The 24,932-nt window shown below is 48.6% G+C and overlaps 1 protein-coding gene across 1 annotated transcript in view; it reads right to left on the reverse strand.

Annotated features, from left to right (window-relative positions):
- Positions 1 to 24,932, reverse strand: part of SGSM1 (small G protein signaling modulator 1) — a 73,138-nt gene that overhangs the window by 42,529 nt on the left and 5,677 nt on the right. The window contains exons 3-6 of the mRNA XM_032471216.1: positions 8,664 to 8,739; positions 5,790 to 5,952; positions 3,002 to 3,154; positions 98 to 165 (exon numbers count right to left, since the gene is read on the reverse strand). Of these exons, the coding sequence (XP_032327107.1) occupies positions 98 to 165; positions 3,002 to 3,154; positions 5,790 to 5,952; positions 8,664 to 8,739 (460 nt within the window). The remainder of the gene's footprint in view (positions 1 to 97; positions 166 to 3,001; positions 3,155 to 5,789; positions 5,953 to 8,663; positions 8,740 to 24,932) is intronic.

The raw sequence follows: 24,932 nt of genomic DNA on the forward strand, positions 1-24,932 counted from the left end.
GGGAGAGGCTGGAGGGACATGGGAGAGACCCTTAGGAGATGCCCTCACCAGCCAAGACCAGAGATGCAGATGAACCTCAGAGCGCTGGACCACTTACCCAACAAAGACGCAAGGATGGGGCCGTCCACGGGGTCCATCAGGAGTGCCTCCTTCTCATAATACTTACTAGCAAGAGAGGAAAGGACATGCAGGTTTGGATGGTGACCAGCAGAGGGTGCACAACTGACTACAGCCTGGTGGTTAAGAGCAGACAGACTGGGTTCCATGCCCCTCTGGTCACCCAGTTCCCTCTGTAAGCCTCGACTTCCCCATCTGTAAAATGGGGATAATAATAATATATCTCATAGGACTGTTGAAGGATGTTAGAAAGAGACAACAGAGGTAAGGCACTTAGCATGGGTGCTTGGCTTGTAACTGCTTAATACATGGCTGTGATAAAGCCTTAATGAGAAAAACAGGAATAATCATTTGAAAGCTGCCAGGCCCCACCTGGTTCTGTCTGCTTCCACTGCATCTTCCATTCAGACCAGAAGTCACTTAGAGGCTCAGATGATGTCTGCCCTTCTAATATTATTGAGGCATGAAAATGCTTTTCAGCTGTGATGTGTCCCCAAAAGCTGTATTAACAGGGCTTCCTGTTCAGATAAATAATGCAGATGATGCTGGCCTGATGTGTACAAAACAGCCCCCAGACGCTGACTCTTCAAAATAACATGCGACGCTATCAATTAGTACTCAGTGGTTTTGGTTTTCTGTTTGTTTTGAGTTGTTGTGTACTGGTTTCTGATTCTTTGCAAACTCATACAGTCTAGAAACCAACAGAATTTCAGAGCCAGAAAAGGACCTTGTTCTGACCCCCTGAGGGATCTCAGGCCCAGAGAGGGTAAGTGACTTGTTGGAGGCCACACAGCAGATGAATGCAGGCTGCACCCAACCAGCTTGGCTCTTCCCATCCTAGAACAGGAGGTAAAGAATGCAGGGTCTGGAGTCAAAAGCCTGAGCAGGAGCCCAGCTCACTTGCACCCTCCCTTGCTGTGTGTCCTTGGGCAGGTAACCACCCTCTCTGATCTTCAGTGTTCTCAGCTGTAAAATGGGAAGAATGACAAAACTCACCTGCTCGGGTTTTCGGGAGGACTAAACATCCACCAGCACATATTAAGTTCTGACACCAAGAAGTTCTCACTAAATGGCAGCAACATCATTGTAATTTTGCCCCAAAGAAATCTTTGATCAACCAGAATATTGGCTGAGGCAGAAATGACACCCCCTGTACATGCTCAACATCAAGTTTATACATTTTTGCTGTCAGATCTAAAGGTAAGAATCTGAGATATTTTCCAGTCCACCACTTAGTTTCTGTTCCAAAAATCAATGCAGTTACTGATCATAAGCCTTGGAAATGATGCCTTAAAAACAGCAAGTAGGGTTGGGAGCAAGATGTGACTAGAAAGGGTAGCCTGAGGGAGCTTTTTTGGGGTGGTGGGTTTCTTTGGAACAGTTCTGAATCCGGAGTGTGGTGCTGGTTATATGAAACTCTGCACGTGTTAAAATTTCACAGTGGCGGGGAGGGTATAGCTCAGTGGTAGAGCATTTGCCTAACACGCATGAGGTCCTAGGTTCAATCCCCAGTACCTCCTCTAAAAATAAATAAATAAATACACCTAATTACCCCCAAAATTTTTTTTAAAAAATTCACAGAACTATATTGCAAAAAAAAAGGTAGTTTGATTAACAGTGCTGTACCAATGGCAATTTCCTGGTTTGGAGACTTGTACTAAGGTTACGTAGGGCTGTAATCATTGAGGGCAGGCAAGAACTCTCTGTACCGCTGTGGCAAGTATTGTATGAATCTAAAACCCAAAATACAATGCTTAATGAAGAAACAGTAGGTTGGTATTGCTGCTCAAATAAATCACTAAATAAATAGGACCATTTTTTTTTTTCAGCAGGAAAACACAAGGTCATATGCCAAAGGCAGTAACTACAGAAACCCTGAACCCATAACAAGGCAGGGGGCACAGATGTGTTATGACTTACTAGAAGGTGAAGAGGTTAAGTGAAGTTCCAGAGCCCAGATTTCTGTCCAGGCTGGGGACTGAGCCTGGGGTGTGGACATCAGGGCAGTGGACTTCCCTGAGCAGTCTCTGCGTGCTTGGCCTGGTGAGGAAACTCACTCAAGGACTTTGCTCAGCATTTTTATACACATGTTCGTAGCAAACACATGTTCCAGGCAAAAAATAAAAGACAATAATGATACCCACTGAGTGTGAGGATGTGGTTAAACAGGCACTTTCACAGACTTAAAGATGGCAAGATTCTCAGATGTATTTCTCTCTCTTGCTGGAAATGAGTGCTGACCATCAGGACTCTCAGACAATAGATTCTTCAGTAGCTCCCCAGTGCTCCTTTTATAATATCCGAGCTCTTTAACATGACAGGCAAGACCAACATATCCCCAACATCTAGATGAGGGCCCGGCACACAGTAGATGCTCATGAAATAGTTATTGGATGAATGAATGGATGCATGAATAAATGCTTACAACAGGATTCACAGTATAAAGCCTTTATACCAGGTCAATCTGAGCTAGGAGGGAAAATGTAAAAAGCATCACTATGCATTTCCAAAGTGCTGTGTACTCGCTAACTCCTTTTCTTGCCCCGTCCCATTCACCAGGAGAGATAACAGGGGCACAGAGAAGCTAAGTGACTCTGCTCAGGTCACCTAGTTAGTGAATAGAACATGGGCTTAATTCATGCGAGAAGAAACATCTCTAAGATCGCAAGATCCTTATACCCTCCCCAAATCTGAAGACTCTGCATTGCAATTAAACATGTGAATTTTCCCAAGGTTCTAGGCTAGGCTAGTTCAAACATCCAGAAGGCCCTTATTTAATCACTTTCAAATCAAGTGTATATCAAGGGGGAAAGAGGGTGCCATTCCCAAGATGGCCAGCAGGTGGAGGCAGAGAGCACCCAGGTGTCTGGTCCTTCCCACTCACCTGCTGTTTTCCACAAGGTAATGCACAATTTTGTCCAGGACCTTCTCGAACAAGGCTGTGCGGATCCACAGGTGCTTGATGGCGAGTGGGGACAGACTGGGCAGTTTCGGTAGCTTCCGCACGTTCTCTTGGAGGCCCTGGATCTGATTTCGGCTTCAAGACCAGAAAAGGAAGAGAATGGATATTCACAAAGGAGGAAATCCTACAGGATCAATGTGCAAATAGGAAAGTGACCAACGTCTCTAAGAAATGAAGGAATGGCAACTAGAACAACAAGAGCCTACACTGCTCCTGGAAAATGAGATACGGACTGAGAAAATAATAATACCAAGTGAGTGTGGAGATGTGGTAAAATGGACACTTTCATACACTATTGATGGGTGAACTAGATTCTCATACTGAAATTTCTGTCTGTCTGTCTGTCTCCCTCCTTTCTCTCTTTCTGCTGGAAAGGAGTGCTGGCTAAGAAGAATCTTGGATTATAAATCCCTTGGTGGCTCCCTACTTCTCTTGAGAAGTAAGCTGTTTTTCATAACAAACAGGGTGCTACATGACGTTGCCCCAGTTTACCTCTCCAGTCATCTCTTTACCTCTCCCCACCTCTGTCTACGTGGTGCAGCCAGACAGAGATCTCTGCAGGTCTCTGAGGCTGCCAAGCTCTCACCTGAGGACTTTCCATGACCTGCTGCTTCTTCCTGGTTTTCCTCTCCACCCCGTCCCCTGGCTGACCCTTGCTCACCCTTGAGGTCCCAATGAGGGTACTCCCTCCTACAGGAAGCCCTCTCGCACCAGCCAAAGCTGGAGAGGGGCCCCTCCTCTGTGCTCCCTCAGCCTCTGCTGCTTACCTTCCCACTCACTTTTCTGTCTTCCCCTCCACACTGTGACCTTGAGGGCATGAACTAAGCAACTCAGTCACTTCTTAAATAAAATCCTTACTGAGAGTCTACCACGTGGCAAGCCTTGGGCCTCTTCATGCCTGTATCTCCAGGGCCCAGCACAGGGCCTGGCATACAGCGGGTGCTCAGTAATGTGTTCATGAAGGAGTGACTGCATGAATGAATGAATGAGCACCTGGAATGAACATCTCTAATTCCTCTTTCAGAAAGTCACTCCCAGTATTATGGAAGGTCCACAGAAATCCACCCTTTTAAGAAGTTATCAGTCAAGACATGGAAGCAACTTAAATGTCCATCAAGAGATGACTGGATAAAGAAGTCGTGTGTGTGTGTATATATATAGTGGAATACTACTCAGCCATAAAAAAGAATGAAATAATGCCATTTGAAGCAACATGGATGGACCTAGAGATTATCATACTAAGTGAAGTAAGCCAGAAAGGGAAAGGCAAATATCATATGGTATCACTTATATGTGGGATCTTTAAAAAATGATACAAATGAAGGTATTCTACAAAACAGAAACAGACTCACAGACATAGAAAACAAACTTATGGTTACCAAGGGGGTAAGGGAGTGGGGAGGGGTAAAACAGGAGTTTGGGATTTGCAGAAACTAACTACTATATAAGAAATAGATAAACAACAGGGTTCTACTGTATAGCACAGAGAACTATATTCAACATCTTGTAACCTATAATGAAAAAGAATACAGATATGTGTATATAACTAAATCACTGTGCTGTACACCAGAGACTAACACAACACTGTAAACTGACTATACTTCAACAAAAAATTTTTTTAAAAAATTAAAAAAAGAAATTATCAGCAAACACCTGGGAAATCAATAGATGGACTGGAAGGCACCTAAAGACCAGGTAGTGAGGAGTCAGATTCCAAATGGCAGCTGGCAATACCCAATCCAGAGCCTGGCCCATCATGCAGATCTGGCCAAGACCCCTGGGCTGGCAGGGCCTGAGGGGCAAAGAAAGGGCCATTTCTCAGCCAGTGAAGTGGACTCATCACCCATGGCAGGGACGGCAAACACATGACATGCACGCTTCTCTCTCCTGCCTCTTGCCCATGACAGACATGGCTAATCAATCCACGCACTCTCTCCTGAAAAGCCCAATCACAGCTCCAGAATCATTCACAACACAGTTCTCTGGGCAGCCACTCGTACCAACTGGGGTTGAAACCTATTTGCTACCCACGACCAGGCTCCAGGATGGGGGTTTGGCTGTGCAGTCGGGACTCTGGAGGTGGCTCTGGTGGGGGGCACTCATGTAAACACATTTGGGCCATGAGTCTCCCCCCAGTACACATGGTCAGCCACACAGTCAGCTTCACTGTGAGCATCCGGTCCATGCAGACAGAGATCATATTGATTTCATTAAACTTTGAATTTCCTGCATTTGGAACAGGCTTGGCTCCCACTGGGCATTTATTCATTTGACAGTTGTTTCCTGGGCATTTCTCAGGTGCTGAGCACCATCCCAGACCCTGGGGACCTCATGGGGAGTAATACCGATGCATCTGTTAAGTTCAGAGTCAAGTCAAGGGGAAGACAGACAACAATCAAGCACACAGTAAACAAAGGAGTGAATAACTACAGACGGTGATAACAATTGGGAAGACAACAAACAGCAGGATATAAAAGAGAAATGGGGTGAGGGTTGGAATTTACTCTTCGCTTGGGGAAGGCCCGAGTGATGACAAGGAACCAGCCGTGGAAGATGAGGGGTGTGAACAAGGTGGAGGATACAGCATGTGCAAAGGTCCTGGGGTGTGAAAGAGTCTGGCAGGTTTGAGGAGCAGAGAGGAGAGTTGCGGGGGGATCGTAGACTGTCCCATGGGGGGTGCCCTGGCCCGTACCCCAACCTTGGCACTCACGCGCTCTCGATCAGCTGCTCCAGGTCCTGGACCTTGCGGCTCAGCTCCTCGGCCGGTGGGAAGCTCTTGCCCACCTTCATGAAGAGAGCTGCGATCTTGTTGCTGCGCAGGAAGCCAGCCGCCCGCCTCCGCAGTCCATGAAGGACGCAGGCCTCCACCGCCGCTACGGGGACACGAGGGTCAGCGGATCCTGCCCTGCTCAGGCTCCCCAGCACCCAGCTTGGCTCAGAGCTGCAGCTACACATGGGTGCCTTGAAGAGTTGGGACCCCCAGAATCACAAATTTCATAACAGCATCATAGGAAAAATGTATGCCTCTCCACCTTCCGGCCCCTCAAAAGGGAGCAAGAAAGCTTAGTGGTTAACCCATGCTGGCTGCCCAAGGTCGGAGCATCCCCGTTCACATCCTCTCCCAGCCACTAATCAGCTGTGTGACTACGTGCAATTACTTCCCTTCTCTGTGCCTTAGTCTCCTCATCTGTAAAATGGGGCCAGTATGAACATCAACCCCCTAAGGCTGCTGTTAGAATGAGGTGGAAAAAACACATGGGAAGCACTTTGCACAGAGCCTGCCACCTAATGAGTGCCTTACAAACATCAGCTATTACTCTTGTTCGTGAGGGAGAGCAGACTGGACCGCGGGACTGCCGAGCTTTATCTGGGTTAAAAGTCACTTCATCGTCCTTACTATCGTGATCCCAGGAACAGCTAACATCACGGGTCTCATTCACTCTCCACCACAGCCAGGCAGAAAGGAAAACCATCCCCAATTTTCATATGCGGAAGCTGAGGCTTCCAGAGGGAAACAGAGTTGGCCACAGCCACCCAGCAAGTATGTGATGGAGCTGGCACTCACACCCAGGTCAGAGCCCCAGGTATGCTCACCCCGCCTGTGTCCCCACAAAGGACCTTTGAAGACGGGATTCAGTCATATCTTCCCATTTCTGCGTTTCCCCTGGAGGCCCTGCCCAGTCCTCCCCAAACAGGAGACCTCATTGTAGCCTGGGCTCTGTCACTAAATTGCTGTGTGACCTCAGGCAAATCACTTTTCCTCTCTGGGCCTCAGCGGTCCCTTCTGGGAAACAGACCCTGTGTAGGCCATTCTGATCGTCTATCTGGTACTTCCAGCAGCCTGCAATTAAGTACCTTCTCACGTTCTGTCTTACATGGCAGACTAGGAGCTCACTCTGGTGTACACTGAGAGCATCATCAATGTTTATGGGAAAATGCTGAGTTTATAATAAGAGCTACTCCTTATGGGGAATCTGCTGGGTGTCAGGTCAGCGCTAAGATTTACTCTACCTGATCCCTGTGGCAAAACCTAGGAAGCGAGTCACTCATTTCACAGATGAGGACACCAGCACTCCCAGAGTTGAGAGCCTGGCCAAGGGCAGGCCACGTGCAAGGAGAAATATCAAGACATTTTCGTCTAATTGCTTGTCTTTTCTTGTCGTCGTTGTTGTTATTATTGCAATGACTTGGCTCTGAATGACTGTCCTCATTTATCCCATCTGCCCATGGATTTAAAACATTCTGGATGAGGATCTCTGAAATATCTTCATTTTTGCTTACACGCCCAGGACTTGTCATTTGTTTATATTGAACAAGTTCATGATCCATTCTGGCTTGGTTCAAAAGGACCGATAGGTAAGAGAAACCTCAGGGACGCCCTGCAGACTTCGTCTAGGGCCGGTAGATTTCTCTCACCCCCCAACTTTGATCGGAGTTAGAGAATGATCATGATTTTTATCACTCTCTAGTCTTCTAAGTCTTTAATTGGTCAACAGGCTAGCAAGTATTGAAAGAGACATGCATATTATTAATTTGCAAATAAAAATGCCCAGGAGAAAAAAGAAGGCTGGAGATATATACCTAGTTTACATAAATACATATAGATATAGATTCCCATATACATATGTATGTGTGCTTGTGGGCATATATATTTAAATATATATGTAAATATACTTATTTATATTTAAATAAATGTATCTCACTTTAAAAAAGTACAATCTTGCCCAAGGTCACTCAACAAAGAAGTGGCAGAGGTGGGGTGTGAACAGATCAGGGCTGCCACGGGGCTGAGCGGACGTCATTGGTTTCCCAGGTCACGGTGAGCACTCGGTCCCCAGCCATCTGGACGGAAGCTGATGGGCCCCTCCACTGGGCCAAGACCATGAGAGGGGCAACACAGCATGTCCTTCGTTATGAGCCACTCCAATCATGAAATTAAAAAGGTTTTCCGGGAGAAAGGAAGAAACCTTCCCATGTATGCGTACACACTGCTTAAGCGCTGAATCCTGACTTCAGGGGCACGCGAGACACGTGTCTCTGGCCATTGTGAAAGTACAGAAGGAACCTGGCAGCGCGGTTATTTCTGGGACCTTGTGAGCCTTGCTGGTTCAGGGAGCGAAGCTGAGTCACGCACTCAACTGCTGGCCTGACGCCTTTGCTGAACCAGCTGCACGCGATCCCTTGGGCTGCGACCATGGCTCTTGATTTTTGTATTATTTTTTAAAGTCCTCATCCATCCTCTCCCTTTACCTGGGCAAGGAAAGGATGTGGAACCCATCCCTCAAATGCAAGACCCCGGTTGCTTGGGGTGGGGCTGGCATGAACAAAGCCCCCGGGAGGGAAGGCATGCCTCCGTGTTAACCGTGATCACCTCTCCACGGGGCGCCAACGTCATCCTTAATTTCGTCTCTCAGCCTTTCTCTATTTCCAATTTCCCTCACGGGATCCCTCTGGAATCCGAAAATAACTTCGCAGTTATAAAGCAAAAGAATGACGGTGAGAGCCTTTGCCTAAAGACGCCACATCCCCGAGGTGGCCCACAGAGGAAGGAGCCGCTGTTCACATCCGCGGGCCCCTGACTCACCACAGAAGGAGATGATGTGGCTGCTGTCTTCGTGGACAAACTTGCGTGTGACGGCCTCCTCCATGATCTGCTTCACCTGGAAGACAGGGCAGCCACACGGGGAGACCCTGATCCACCCGGGGTGCAGACACCCCGAAGGGCTGGGCTGCATCACCCACCCCTGTCTCTGATAGCCCCACACTTCACAGTGAACTGAATTAATTTTCCAGGCTCTTTGCCCAGTGTCACACCGAAAATGTCATCCCCTTCCCTGATCATATAAGCTAAGGCATCCACCTCCAACTCCATCCACTCCTATTACGGTTCCTTCAGAGTATTTCCTGTCCTATTTGTTTATTTGTTTACCGTCTGTCTCTATCTTCCAGAATATAATTTCCCCAAGGGGAGGGTCTTGTCTGCCTTGTTCACTGCTGTACCTATGGAGCTTGGAATAGTGCCTGGTGCATAGTAGGTCTCCAGAAGCATCTTCTAAGTGGATGGATGAATGAATGAAATGGGTACATTAAAAAAATCAGGAAGGCAGAGTATGAAAAATCAGCCCTGGAATCTGGGAGACTCCGGTTCAAATCCCTGCTCAGGTACCTGCCAGCTGGATTTGTGATCTTACTTTGGGAAACAGAGGCTCAGCAATGTGTAGAAACTCCCCCAGAAAGGTAGAGTGGCCGAGTAGAGCCAGAACCCAAGCTGGGTCTGACTCCCCAGGCTGTGTGCTTTTCCTACCATGCTCACTCAGTCAACAAGTATTTCCTGAGTACCCACGATGTGCCAGGCGCAGGGGACATGATGCTGAAAGGGCAGCCAAGCTTCTGCTCGTGGACATGACCCTCTGGTGGCTTGAACGGCCTTCTGCTTTGCTGGACTCCAGGCCTCCCCAGTGCCTGGGGTCACCGTGGTACTTTAGCAAAGCGTTTCTCCTCTCTAGGGCCTCAGTTTGCCCACTTTGAGGGTAAGGAGGTCAGAAGAGATGATCTCAAAGACTGGCTCCAGCTTTCCATCACTAGGGCTGTGACAGGGGGGTCTTCAATCTACCCCCATCTATGGGCCCGTATGCCACTTCTGGCTGCTCTGCAGCCCACGCAGACTCAGCCAGGCCAGCACATCCATGCGTCCGTCTGAGCACAGTCTCAGGCTCTCAGTGCCCCTCTCCCTCTTCCTTCTGATCCAAGTGACATCTCTCCTGGAGGGTAAGACAGAACCCAGAGCATCCCTGGCTACGCTCTCCGGACAAACACATGGCAGTGGAGACAGTGGACTATCAGGGAAGCAGGGGGGTGGGTGTCAAGGAGGCTTGCTCAGGGTTACTTTCAGAGAAGCACAGTGGTGAATCAAGAGCTAAGACAGCATGGGCAGACAGATCTGGGTTCAAATCCCGGCTCAGTCACTAGTTGCAGGACCCTGGGCAAATTCCTTTCCCTGGCAACTTCTAAAAGTCACTTAACTGACTCCTTTGGCTTTGTTGTCAAAATATACCTAGAGTCCAACCATTTCTCATCCCCTCCACCAGCACCGGGGATGCTGGTGACCCTGATCCAAGTCACATCTCTCCTGGATTAACACTAATCTCTCACTGAGATCCCTGCATCTACCTCCTCAAGGCTGTCTTAACACATCCAGAAGGATCTTGTTAGAAGGTAAGTCAATAGAACAACCAGACAGAAAAGGAAACAGAGGACTTGAACAACATTATAGACCAACTGGACCCAACAGACATACAGAACTATCCATCCAGCAACAGCAGAATACATACTTTCTCAAGTGTATATGGAACAGTCTTCAGATTAGATTATATATTGGACACAAAGCAAGTCTGAAAACATTTTAAAAGACTGAAATCAAAGTATCTTTTCCAATCACAATGGAGTGAAGCTAGAAATCAACAGCAGAAGGGAAACTGGGAAATCCAGAAATAAATGGAAATTCAAAACACATTCTTAAACAACCAATGAGTCAAAGAAGAAACTACAAGGAAAAAATAGCAAATATCTTGAGACAGGAGGAAATGAAAACACAACATGCAAACATTTATGGGATGCAATGGAAGCAGCGCTAAGAGGGAAATTTGTAATTGAAGATGCTCAAGTTAAGAGAAGAAAGATCCCAAATCAACAATCTCACTTTACATCTTATGGAGCTGTGAAAGAACAACAAACTAAATCCAAAGGGAGCAGAGAGAAATCAAGGTTAGAGAGAAACAAGAGAACAGAAAAACAATAGAAAAAATTAACAAAAGGAAGAGTCAGTTCAAACAACCAACATAATTGAAAAGCCTTTAAGCTGGATGGACTAAGAAAAAAGGAGAGAAGATGCAAAAAACTGAAATCAGAATTGAAAGAAGGGACATTAAAACTGATGCCACAGAAATAAAGAGGATTATAAAAGAATCTTATGAACAACTGTATACCAATAGGGTGGATAACCTAAAGTAAATGGATAAATCCCTAAAACACACATTTATCAAAATCTGAGTAGACTTGTTAAGTGTAGCAAGGAGATTGAATTGTAATCTAAAACCTCCCAACAAAGAAAAGTCAGAGCCAGATGGCGTCAATGGTGAGTTTTACAAAACGCTTAACAGAGAATTAGACTAATTCTCCTCAAACTCTTCCCAAAAAAATCAAAGAGGAGAGAGCACTTTCAAACTCACTGTATGAAGCAAGCATTACTTTGAAACCAAAGCCAGACAAAAGCACCACACAAAAACCACACATCAACATCTCCAACAAATACAGACAGTAACATCCCCGTCAAAACACTAGCAGACAGGCCTCAGCAGCATTTCAAAAGGATTATACACCTTGCCGAAGTGGAGTCTAACACTGGAGTGCAAGGTTGGTTCAACATACACACACAAAAAAATCAATCAATGTAGCACTACATTGACATAACAAAGAAAAACCACCACATGATCATCTCAGTTGATGCAGAAAAAAGCATTTGACAAAATTCAACATTGTTTCATGATTAAAAAAAAAACTGAACAAACTAGAACGGAAGGAAACTACTTTAGCATAATAAAGGTCACACAGATATAACTTGTTTTATTGCGCTTTCCAATTATTGTGCTTCTCACAAATTGAAGGTTGGTGGTAACCCTGAGTTGCCATATGATGATTGGCATTTTTGAGCAATAAAGAGTTTTTAAATTAAGGTATACACATTGTTTGTTTGTTTGTTTGTTTAGATATAATGCTATTGCACAGTTAACAGACTACAGTATAGTGTCAACATAACTTTTATGCACTGGGAAACAAAAAAAAATTCACGTGACTGATTTTATTGTGATATTTGCTTTACTGAGGTGGTCTAGAAGCAAACCTGCATCAGCTCCAAGGTATGCTTGAATATGAAAAGCCCAGAGCTACCATCATACTCAACGGTGAAAGATTAAAAATCTTTTCCTCTAAGTTCAGAAACAAGATAAAGATGCCCACTTTTACCTCTTCTATTTAACACAGCAGTGGAAGTCTTAGCGAGATAAATCAGGCAAGAAAAGAAAGAAGAAGGATGCAAATTGGAAAGGAAGAATAAAATTATCTCCTTTCCCAGATGACATGATCTTATATTTAGATATTACACATACAGAGGTTTCCATGTTCATAGCAGCATTATTCGTAACAGCCAAAAGGTGGAAACAACCCAAGGGTCCACTGGTGGATGAGTGGATAAATACATCATAGTATATACATACAATGGAATATTATTCAGCCTTGAAAAGGAAGGAAATTCTGACACATGCCACAACATGGATGAACCTTTGAGCACATCACAGTAAGTGAAATAAGCCAGTAACAAAGAGACAGATCCGTAGGATTCCACTTTTACGAGGTATCTAGAGTAGTCAAATGCACAGAGAAAGTGGAACGGGATTGCCAGAGGCTGTGGAGGGGAAGGCACCAGTGGGGAGTTAGTGCTTAATTGGTACAGAGGTTCAGTTTTGCAAGATAAAACGAGTTCTGGATATTGGCTACAGGACAAGGTGAACATACTTCACACCACTGAACTTAAAAATAGTTAAGGATGGAAATATTCTGCTCTGTGTATTTTACCACCATTGTAAGACACCTGAAGTTGGTGCCAATTGCAAATCTCAGGTTATCACCTGCGCTTCTGACAGACTGGCTTTAAATCAGGGTTCCCACCTCGTGAGAGCATCCCATTGCAAGTCAGGCTTTCAATAGATGAATTTGGGAGGTTGACACAAACAGGCTTGCAGAAGGCTGTCTGCTTACAGCAGTGGCTCCTGAGACTCAGAGAGGGTAAGCCCGCTCTTGAGGTCACACAGCCGGGAAGCTGGCTGTAGAGGGAGTCCGTGGCTGTCTGGCTCCAGGCCTCATCATGGGGATGGACCTGGGGCAGGATGGGTGGTGGAGGAGGAGGCAAATGCAGCACTGAGGACGGTCTCAGCCTGATGGAGAGGTTCTGTGACATGAGGACTCCTCCTCACTTCCGCTGGCGCCCAGCTGTGAGCTGGAACGTCTCCCCAGAAGTTAATAACAGGCTGACAGCCTGAAGCCAGGAGAGGAAATTAAAGGGCAATGCCGTGCCAGCCTCCCCTGGAGGATCACTGCGCGTCCTGCAGAAGAGGGCACACGGTCTCGCCACAGGAAGAAAGAGGCTGCTGCCCACTCCTGCGAGGGGGGAGGCCATCCCCGGGGACAGCTCAGCACTGTGGGCGGGGGAAGAGGGCCAGGCAGCCTCAGAAGGCCTCCAAAATTCAGCTCAACCACCATCCCCCCTCTCAGGCTGCCATACACGGGCTTGAACTTGGTCCTGCCTTGGAGGCAGACAGATCTGAATGACCACGGGTTGGTTTGGAGACAGTGGGAGTCATCAGTGTGCATCCTGGGCTCCTTGTGGCCTCTGTGAGCTTCTAAGCTCTCACCCAGGAATCATGCCCCATTTAAGAAGCACAGAGACAGTGACTGTGGTTGGTGCCACTCTGAGGACACAGACCTACCTGCCTTCCCGTCCCAGCTTGGCCACTCATGTCCTGTGTGAGCTCGGCCAAGCCTCACCCCTGCTGGCACCTCAGTTTCGCCATCTGTAAAGTGGAACTGATTCCCCTGCAGGGCTATGCGGAGGATTACATGTGATGTTATCGGCAAATGGGCAGGCAGGGCTAGCGCAGGGCAGGAGCTTTGCGATGCTGAAGCGCACTGCTCATTTCGTTTGAGTAATCACTAGGTTCTGGGGACCATTTGTAAGAACAACAACCTTAATGAGGCAAATGCCCAAACTATTCCCATTTTACAGAAGGAGAAACTGATGCACACACAGATTAGACCACCTGCCCCAGGTCATGCAGAGGCGGCAGGATTCAGACTCACGCCCTTTGTTCTAAGAAACTGTTATTCTGCAAAAGCCAGAGGCCGTTGTGAACAAACGCTTCTGTTACTCTCCTTGGTTCTGTTGTTCTGCTTTTGTTATTAAAGAGAATAACTACTGAGTGCCAGGGACTTTGCATAGAATGCCTTATTTAGTTCTCACAAGAACATTATTATTCCCATTTTAAAGATGGACACAAGAGGGTTTATACCATTTGCCTAAAGGTCACACAGCCAGGACTTGAGCCCAGATTTGTCTGACAGCCTGACCTGGAGCCCTGCCTCCAGCCCTGCCCAGTCCTGGCTCAGCCCTCTGCAATCCCAATGTGGTGAGAAACCTGTGAGGAGGGAGTCCTCAGTCTCCCAACTTAGGGATGGAAAGAGGCACTGTACTAGGAGGCAGAAGACCTGGGTCTCCTGGATGTGTCTCTGCCAACCACATCCCACTGTGGGGACCTTTCAGGGGCAGGGGGACCTCAAAGGTCACCATGGACAAGAAGCTTTGATCCCTCTCCAGCATCCGTTCTAAGGAGTCCTCCAACATCTGCTTGCATTCCTCCAACGATGGGGAACTCACTCCTTTTGGAACCAGCTTATCAGCTCTAAGGACAGGATGTCAGGAGGCCACTGAGAGAGGCTAAGAGCCTGGGAGGTGGAGACACTGCCCTGGGGTCAGATCCTTCGCCACTCACTACACGCATGACGCTGGATGTGTCTCCCCATCTGTAAAATGGGGGCAACATGAGGCTTGAATGAGATCATGGAGATGGTGCCTGGCACTCGGTAGGGATTCTACAAATGACAGTGATTCTTGAGATGACAGTGACTGTCAGTCACTGCCTGGCTATTTGTGACGGTTGGTTGAACGGGCGATTGCTAGGTGGCCCTTCAGCTCTGGTCACCAACCCCAGCCTCTTCCAGCTGCGACCCAGCCCCAACCCTCCCCGCCCTCCACCTCAGGCCTCTGAGTGCCTGCCCCACCCCACCTCCGGCCCCACCCTGCAACCACACAGAAACATGCCCCGCCCTCCTGCCATCCCACCCTCCCTCCACCTGCAAATATTGAAACAGCATAAAAGGAGGATTAAGCCCTGGAGGGAGGCAGGGAAATCCGGCCGACCTGCAAAGCTGGAAGGGGGAGCTCCTTCTCGCTCCTCCTAGCACCCGCCACCTGCTCACGCCCGGGTCCCCTCCTTGAAACCTGCCAGGTTCCAAACGAACTCGCTACTCCTCCCTGCCCGTCCACGAAGAGCCCCGGATGGGATGGGAATCACATGGCCCGGAATGCAGGGCTGTTGTAAGGACTATGGAAAATACAGGCCAGTGTGTGTGTGTGTTGGGGGGCAGGGGCTCAAACAGGGCCCAGCACACACAGGGCACCAGATGAAGGAACACACTTCTGTGATGTAAGAACATGAGCTTGGGAGCCACTAGGCCTGGGTCAAAGTTAGCTGGGGGACCCTGGGCCTCAGTTTCCTCATCTGTGAAATGGGGATGGTACCCGTACCACCTCCCAGGGCTGCTATGTGAGGATTCCAAGGACAAAACATGTGCGGTGCTCAGATCCACCCTGTCGAAAATCGAGCCTCGTTCATGCCACCTTAGAACTCACCACGACCAGACTGTCACTACACACCTGTGGGTTTATCCCTTTACCGTCCGTCTCTCCCAAGTAAACCGTGAGCCCCCAGGACAGTGCCTGGAAAACCAGTCGGTGCTTAGTACATATGTGGTGATCACTCTGATTGGATTAGTTACCCAAATGCCAGCAGCCGATGCTGCTGAGCTGGGTTCCAGGCAGTGCCCTAAGCCCCTCTGACGCCTGGTCTCATTCGCCATGTGTGTAAGGCTGGGGTTGGCAAACTGCTTCTGCAGAGTCAGACAGCACACATTTCAGGCTTTGGAATAGGGCTGCCAGATGGATGCCCAGGAAATACAGGATGCCCAGGAAAATCTAAATTTCAGATAAATAAGAAACATATATATGTGCGTATATGTGTGTGTGTGTGTGTGTACGTGTGTGTATATATATTTTGGTATAAGTACGTCCCAAATAGTGCACAGTGCATACTTTTACTAAAAGACTACTTGTTTCCCTAAAATTCAAACTTAATTGGGCATTCTGAATTTTTATTTGCTAAACCTGGCATACCTATTTTCAGGCCACAGCCTAAGTCACAGTCTCTTGTTTTTACAACCCTTTGGAATGCAAAAAGCACTCTCAGCTAAAGGGAAGTACATAAACAGGCTACATTTGGCCCACAGGGACCCCCGGGTTACAGCAGCCAGCGCGGTGCCCATGGCACACAGGAGGCCTAAATAAACATCACCCACATCACCTGAGCGGCCACCTGCCAGCACCCCCGCCCCACGTAGGGGAAGGTGCCTGGGAGTGCAGGTGAGTGAGTAACGCTGAGGCAGCATCCACTTATGAGCCAGAGGCCCCCAGGCAGCCCGCCTCTTACGTCTGCAAGAAACTCACAGTGGAGAGGGCAGTTAAGTTAGGATGCCTGGAGGGCCCTTGAGGTGGCTTTAAAAATAACTCTTAGCATGTGGAGATAGTGGGGAGCAAAGGGGGGTGACTCAAAGGCCCCGTCGACAACCACTGGGGTGAGGCAGGTAAGCGGAGGATGGGCTGGCACCCGGGATGCTGAGAACAAGATACAGATGCCTTTGAAGGCCAGTATCTCCAGGCTTGCCTTCTGGAACCTTTGGATACAGGTCACCAAAGGCGGCACAAAGAGCTCACCTCTGTGCCTTTGCCTACGTAGTGCCTTCTGTCAGGTGCCCCTCCATGCATGCTCCAGCTGGCTAACTGCAACTCAGGCTTCAGCCCAGGTGTCGCCTCCTCCTGGGAGCCTTCCTGGACTCTCCAGACCTCAAGCAGGGATAAGTGTGCCTCTTCCATGTTCTGCTAACACCTGCCTTCCCAGCACGTATGACATGAACTGAAACTATCACTCATCCACTCAACATTCAGGAAGCACCTCTTATGTGTCCAGCACCAGGAGGCAAGCAGATAAAGCCCCCGTCCTCATGTAGGTCACAGTCTAGTGAAGTGGAAAGACATTAACTAAATCACAACAATGGGTAAATAACGACAAAGCGAGACCATTCTCTGCAGTGAACTTGGTTCTATGAGAACAGATAACAAGGAAACTGGGTGGGTGGGGAGGTCAAGGAGGGCTTCCAGGAGGAGGTGATGCTCAAGATTTGAAGTATAGAAATGAACTCTCTGGGCTTCAGATTCTCCAACTCCAAAGCAGAGGGAAAAAATTTTCTCCTGCAACCACCCCTCCCACCACCCTCCCAGAGGCACCTTGGAGCTTAAAAGAAGGAACAGATGTACAGACAGTGTGGCAGGGGAAAGCACAAACACGGAAATAGCTAGCCGCTTTGTATTTTTTAATTTGTTATGGGCGAGGCACGCGGGAGGTGACAGCTGGGAGAGATTGGAACAGGGCTGATGGGTGGTGGACGAGGAGGGGACAGGAATATTTTGGGAATCTCCAAAGCACAGACACAGACAGACATTGGGGCTGCAAGCTGCTCCCATGGTGTGGCCCCACCTTCCTTTCCTGCTGAGTCCTGCCCCTTCCTTTCCTGCAGTCTGGAGCTCCAGCCACATGAGCGTTCCTTCTGTGTGGCCCATGTGATCCCCACCACCTGACCTTTGCCTCTGCAGTCCCCGCCACCCGACAGCCCCACCCACTCCTACGTCCACCTCCAGCTCTGGAAAAACCACCCAATGTTCCAGACCCAGGTAATGCGACCTTCTCCTCACTCCCTCTTGAGACCCCCTCCAGTTGATGTGCTGCCCCTTTCCCAGCTCCTAGAGAAACTGCACAGCCATGAGCACTGGGTTCTGGAATCAGACTTCCAGGATTCAGATCCCAGCTCTTGCATGCATGATCTCGGGCAAATCATGTCCTTTCTCTGAGCCTCAGCATTCCTATCCATAAAATGGGTGATGTTAGTATTAGTATTTGATTTAGATATAATATTGCCTCACAGGCATAAGACAGTATATTTCTTAGCAATATTTTTTGGATCTGTCTCTAAGGCAAAAGAAATAAAAGGAAAAATAAACAAATGGGACCCAATTCTCTTGCTTTTGCACAGCAAGAGAAACTGTCAACAAAACCAGAAGACAACCAACGGAACGAGAGAAAATATTCGCAAATGATATGGTCGATAAGGGGTTAATAGCCAAACTACATATAAAAAGCTCCGACAACTCAATATAAAGTGTTAAATACAAGAGCAGCCACGTGGTGCATGCTTTATGCATCTGTTTCACATAAGAGCAAGCAGCATTTATTTATAAAGCGCTCACTGTGTGCCTGGCACCGTGCTTAGGGGGTTTATCTCATCAAATTGTCATGTTAAGTTGGAGAAATGGGTACAATTACTGTCCCCATTTTGTGGACGAGGAAACTGCATCTCGGTGAGATTAAATGACTTCCCAAGGGCACAAGGTTTTTCAAACGGCGGGGCAGGGATTCAAACCCATGACTATCTGCCCTGCACCGAGCCTGGCACACAGTAGTTTCATTCATTCATTCAACTGACGCCTACAGACGCTTCCCACAAGCTGGGTGGGTGCTTTACTTACACGAGCCCAAAGACTGACAAAAACAGAGGTATCATTGCTACTATTTCCATTTTTCCAACATCCCAGCACTCCTGGCACCTCTTAGTTCCCTCTCTCTGCCACACATCGGTTCCCAAAGAAGAATCATAGTCACAAAAAGAAACGTCCAAGCTGAAATACGACTCCAACAGTGTGACATTCTAGAAAAGGTAAAACTATGGAGACAATAAAAAGACTGGTGGTTGTCAGGGGTCGGGGGCAGGGAGGGATGAACAGGCAGCGCACAGAAGACGGTTAGGGCAGTGAAAGTGTTCCCTGTGCTACTATAATGATCGATCCATATGCATCTGTCAACACCCGGGATGCACAACATCAAGAATGAACCGTAATGTGAACTACGGACTTAGGGAGATAACGATGTGTCAAGGTTGGCTCATCCAATGTCACAAATGTCCCACTCTGGTGGGGGGCCCAGAGCGGGGGAGGCTGTGCATGCGTGTGGGTTGGCGTGTATAGGAAATCTCTATACTTCCCCCTTCATTTTTACTGTGAACCTAAAACTGATCTAAAAAAGCCATCTTTTAAAAAAAAATCCTTTTCTCACTCTGCCGCTCATTGGAGGATATTGGCAGGGGTCCAAGCTTTGGAGCTAAGGGTTTCCTCTCAAAGGGACTCACTGGTGCCCTCAGCCTGGGTGGCCTGCAGGGGGCTTTGGGGCTGCGGAGAGCAGGGGTCTGAAGGGGTCCGGCACTAGGACCGCAGCGACCACTGGGGCTGGATCAAAGCCGCACTTGCTGGGCTCCCTCTGACTCCCAGTTCCAGGACTGACCTGTCCCACCCTCCGGCCCACATCCTTCCACCCAGCCCTCCACATCCTCTCAGGTGAGGCAGCCAAAGCCGCGGGAGTGTCCTTCCACAGTCGCACCCAGTGACGGGAGTGAGCAGATAAAGAAATACATGATAAAGCGGTAGCCTGTGGATCTTTAGAGGGTTAGAAAACTCTCTCTCCAGTCCTGCCCTCTGAATCCCCTAAACGCAGCTGTGACACTTGCAGGAGAAGCAAATGCCTTTGGCCGGTGGTGGCAGCTGCCAGTCCAGCCCCAGTTAATCGTTTACTGATGTGCTATAAATAGGCACCAGGCATTGTTTCCTAAGAGCAGGAGGACCAGACTGGTCAGCCTGCCAATGCCTGGAAGCAGGGGTGTCCCTGGGCAGAGAGTGGGGTTCCCACCAACGGGCCCGTCATCGCTGCCAGGTACAGTTGCCCCTTAATAATGAGTCTCCCCAGTGATTCTGAGAGTGTTGACCTAAGGGTCTCTTGGCCACAAGGTCCCTCAGGTCAATACTCCCAGGCACAGCCGCTGATGGAGACGGAGGACTGCTCCCAGGGAAATTGGTCCGCGCGTCTCACATCCCCTGCCCACACCCTGGACCCCGGCCAGCTTTCTCCCGGGTGCTCTGCCCACTGCATGTGGCGGCTCCCCTGGCAACACGCCCCGTTTCTGCAGACCCACGGGCCTCAGGGACTACGGGAGGTACCTAGATTCTCTGGAAGGGTGCCCCAACTTTGGGCGCCTGAGCCGCTGCAGGCAAGTAAGAAACGGAATTCCCAGATGGTTGCTCAAAACACCCACAGAGGCAGCCAGAAAATGGACTGACCACCTCCAGCCAACCTTGGGAGGAGAGCGGTAGGATACTGTCTAAGGACTGGGTTAGCATCCTGGTTCTTAGCAGCTCTGTGACCTCGGCAAGTCACTTCACTTCCTCTGTGCTTCAATGCACTCATCTGTAAAATGGGATAATAAATAGGACCTACCCCTCTGAGGTCTCTTTTTTAAGCTTAAATATGTTAATGGATATAAAACACTTAGCACAACATGTAGAGCACAACAGGGCTTTCTGGAAACGCTCTTCCCCGCATTGTGGTATCACTAGCCCATGGGGGGTGGCTGAGTGCTTGCAACGTGGCTAGTGAGGTTGACAAACTAGATCTTTAAATTTAATTTAATTTTACTCCATTTAAATGTAAACAGGCACAGGTCACTAGTGGCCCACATTGGACAGTGCAGGTCTGGAATACAGTAGGTGCCCAATAAATGCTAACTATGATTAATTATTATTAGGGGTTATTATTGTTATTAGAAGGCTCAGTGGGTTAGAAAATCGGAGACACTGTTTCATTTCGGAGCACGCGGAGGTCAGGAAACTAGCTGTGTTCATCTTTGCACCTAGCACCTTGCAGGGCGGTTCTCTACCGTATTTGGGTACTTGGCTTGTGGATCCTTTGCAGGTACTGAGGATAACGGAGGATACTCTGTCTATACTGCAAGTACAAAGCGTTTGTACAATTTCAGGGTTTTGCATGCCCCTGAGTAGAGATCCCTGATCCGGCAGACACGTGGCACACAGTAGGTCCCCAGGCAGCACTTGGGATCACAGCCCAGCGTGGAACACCAGAGTGGCCACTTCCCTGTTAGGGGCTGAGCTCCAAACGCAGCGCCCTCAGGCTGTCGAGGTGCACGTCTGTGCCTTGCCGGCCTGGTTTCCATCTCCCCGTCTGGTCATTTCACCTTGACTCTCCTCTGGGTCCTCTCCCTTACTCTCCCAGCAAAGTGTGGAATCTCAGGGCTGATTCCACACTTCGCTGCCCGTCCAGGATTGACCAATCAGAGAAATCCATCCCACAGCGATGGGCGCAAAAGGAGCATGTGACCCACGCTGGTCTGATGAGATCTAATCCTAAGACTTCTGCTAAGAACCATGGGGAAGCAGAAGCTCTGCTTCTGTGGATGCCAAGCTGGCAGATTGTGCCCCAAGAGCAGCTGGGCAACATTCTACCTTCCCATAGAGAGAGACAGAGCATACAGCTAACACGGAGAAAAGCAGCACAGAGAGATGGAGAGAGACAGGGTCCTGACAACATCATTGGAACCCCTGGATACAGCTGTACCTGAATCTGCATCACTCCAAGATTCTCACATCCTTGAACCACTAAATCCATTTCTTAGCTTCTCTTTCCCTTTTAGCTTTATATTGATATATTTATTTACTGTTTTAACTATTTTTGTTAGCAAGTTATTATCCAACTCGAAATGGATGGAGCTGGCAAAAATACTCTGCTCCGCTGCTTCTCAGCTGTGTGACCTTGGTCCAGTGTCTTGACTTCTCTGAGCTTCAAAATCCTCATCAGTAAAGACAAACGGCTATCTGTACCTACTCTATAGATAGACTACTTTGTGGATTAAATGAGACAGAGGAAAGCATTTAGAGCAGTATTTAATAAATGGCAGTGGTAAATGGCATTATGTTGTCAGTTTTTATGGCTGAACAGTATTCCATTGTATAAATATACCACATCTTCTTTATCCAGTCATCTGTTGATGGACATTTAGGCTGTTTCCATGTCTTGGCTATTGTAAATAGTAGTAAAGATGTTTTTATTTCTCAAAAAAAGAATAAAAAAAGAAAAATGATAGCTGTTCTAATTCTAACTTTCCATTTTGACATAATTCACTAAACAACAATTAGAGAAGAATTCATTGAAGGCCCAAAGTATCACCAAGTCTCTTGATCGCTTAGGGCTTCCATTATCTGACTTTTGTATGGAGGCTACTGCAAAAGGACCCGTTACTGCCCTTTACAAACACCCAGAACGTGAGTTCCTTAAAGATTCTGCAAAAGAAAAGCACAAAAATCTATTCCACACCTATCTTCTTGTACCACTAAGAGAAAGAAGGCTACACCACCTCCCATGGGAGCTCAGCCTCACCCAGGGGCGCACAGCGGGTAAGCCGCAGGGCCGGCAGGCCCACAAGGGTTATGACCTCCTGAGGCTGAGGGATGACCTCCACGGGGCCAAAGAGCATCCAGACCCAGAGGGAAGCTCCAACCTCCCACCCTGGGATGGATGCCGTCCGTCGAGACTCGGCCTTCCTGACTCCCACTCAAGGGCTCCATCCCTCTGGATCCCCCAAATACACCCCTTCCTGGTCTGGAGCACTGCTCCGGTGGCCACAGCAGCCCCCACCCCCTGGCCCCAGGCTTACCCAGGGAGAGCAAGATCCTACTCGGAGGGCGTCTGCAAGTTCACATGTGACCAGAAAGGATGGCAAAAATGTTCTCCTGTGAATGAGTTCTATCTCACTCTTCTCTGGGTGGGGCGAGCCCTGGGCCTGGTCCCTCCGTGAACGCTGTGATGGGGTAACAGCGCTGCTCTGCAGTGGGCGATACCTGTGCTGTCTGATACACGAGGAGGCTCAGGCCAGAGAAGCACCCCCAGCCGCACCACTGACCATCGCTGTGACCTTAGGGGAGTTACCTGTCATCTCTGTGCTTTGATCTCCTTCTCTTTAAGGGAGAATATTTTATCCACTTCATAGGGACATCGAGATAATTCTATGAGGTCATCCATATAAAATGCTCAGTACGTGTTGTCTAAAAACTACTTTATCCCATGAGAACGGCTTTAGTTGAGCCCTTGTTTTCCTTGAGTGAAGGCTCCCCAAAGTCTTACCAGCTACTGAGTTTTATTAAGTCTTAAATACACACTTGGCAAATTCCGAGTAGAGGAAACATGGGGAAGGCTTGGCTATTGTTAAGTGATGCCGGCCACATTAGATGGCTCGAGGTTCTTAGGATTCCAGAGCTGCCCAACCTGGCCCACTTAGAAACCAGGAGAATGAGACAGGGAGAAGGGACCAGTAGGAGGCCGCGGCTGTTAGGGGCAGAGTTGGGATGAGGAGTTGGCTGTCCCTCACCTCCCATGCTGGGCTCTGCAACCAACAACTGCCCTCGGGCAGAAATGCCCTTTCCTACCTGCCAACCAGCAGCAAATGCCACCACCCTCTCCCGGAGCCCCTCAGGAGGCTACCGCAGGGGGACCCAGCCAGACTGTGCGGGAGACATCGCTAAGCAGGAAAGCCAGGGCCCCTGCTGTCACCCTCCTCACATCAAACCCACGCCCATCAGTCTCCAAGGCTCCTGAAGCAGCGCTGCCAGACATCTGTAACCAGCATCAGAATGGACCGTGTGCAGTGACAGCTGCATTATTCATGAGGATTTCTGCCGTCATAAGCCCGAAAACACGACACAGACGAACTGATGTAAGCCAACCCTGCAAGCATCAGAGAACCCCAAAATATCCCCCCCAGGACTTCTCCTTTCGTTCATTCGCTCGGCACTCATTTTCAGAACCTCCACTTGGCCCAGCAGGGTTTCCAGCCCAGGAACGGAACGCTCAGAAAGAGCAAGATAGGAGTTCCTTCTCTTGCTTAAAGACTGTGTATTCTCATTCGTCCCCTCCAGGTATTGCCCGTCCTGCAGCCACAACATAGGTGAGTTCATGCTCTGCCCTTTCCCATGCTCAAAATAGTCCCCCAAGGCTCCCAGCTCACTCAGAGTAAAAGCCAAAGCTTCCCACTGAGGGCCACAAGCTGTGCACGATCGGCTTCCCGTTCCTCCTCTGACCCCACCTCCTCCTCCTCCATTCTTCACTCTGCTCCAGCCTCACTGGCCTCCTCGCTGTTACCCACCCAAGGCCTTTGCATACGCTGTTCCCTCTGCCAGGAACACCCTTCCCGCAGGTGTCTGCCAGGCCGGTCTCTGCTCAGTGTCACTTGACTCAGTGTCAGAGAGGCCATCCCTGAATCTCCCGTCCGGAGGGCCCTTCCCACCACCCTCCACCACCTTTCCAGCTTCCTTTTCCTTATAGCACTGGTCACTTTTAATACACATTTACTGTTTCTCTGTCTGTCCCCCAGCTAGACCGTATGCTTCATGAGAGCCTGGGATGTGAGCAGGGAAACGTTGCTTTGGTCACTTTTCAATCCGCAGTTCCTGCAACCGTGCCTAGCACATGGCAGATACTCAATAAATATTTGTGGAAGGAAGTGTGAATGAAAAATATTGCCTGCCATCTCGGTAAACAAAGGATGCTGCGACCATCAAGTCATAAGCCACCACCACTGCCACCCCGGACAGTGAGCAGGGGGAACTCAGGATGGAGACAGGCAGGCAGCCGGGCCTCTGCTGCCACCCCCAATGGTGTCCCCTGAGGGAACTCAGGATGTGGAAGGACAGGACACTGGCCCTAGAGAGCTGGGTGCACATCAAAGGAATGACTTCAATGAGCCCAGACTTGTGCACCTTCTCACACGTAGAAAAGTGCTAAATTCCCTAACTTGACATATCTGGTTTTATTTTGTTTTTTAAAAATAATTTTATTATTTTTAAAAACTTTAAAAATTTTTAATGCAGGCACTGGGGACTGAACCTGGGACCTCCTGCACACTAAGCATGTGCTCCACTGCTGAGCTATACCCTTCCCCCGGTTTTCTTTAATTAACAGTAATA

This window comes from Camelus ferus, chromosome 32, assembly GCF_009834535.1.
Source record: "Camelus ferus isolate YT-003-E chromosome 32, BCGSAC_Cfer_1.0, whole genome shotgun sequence".
Classification (NCBI taxonomy): Eukaryota; Metazoa; Chordata; class Mammalia; order Artiodactyla; family Camelidae; genus Camelus; species Camelus ferus.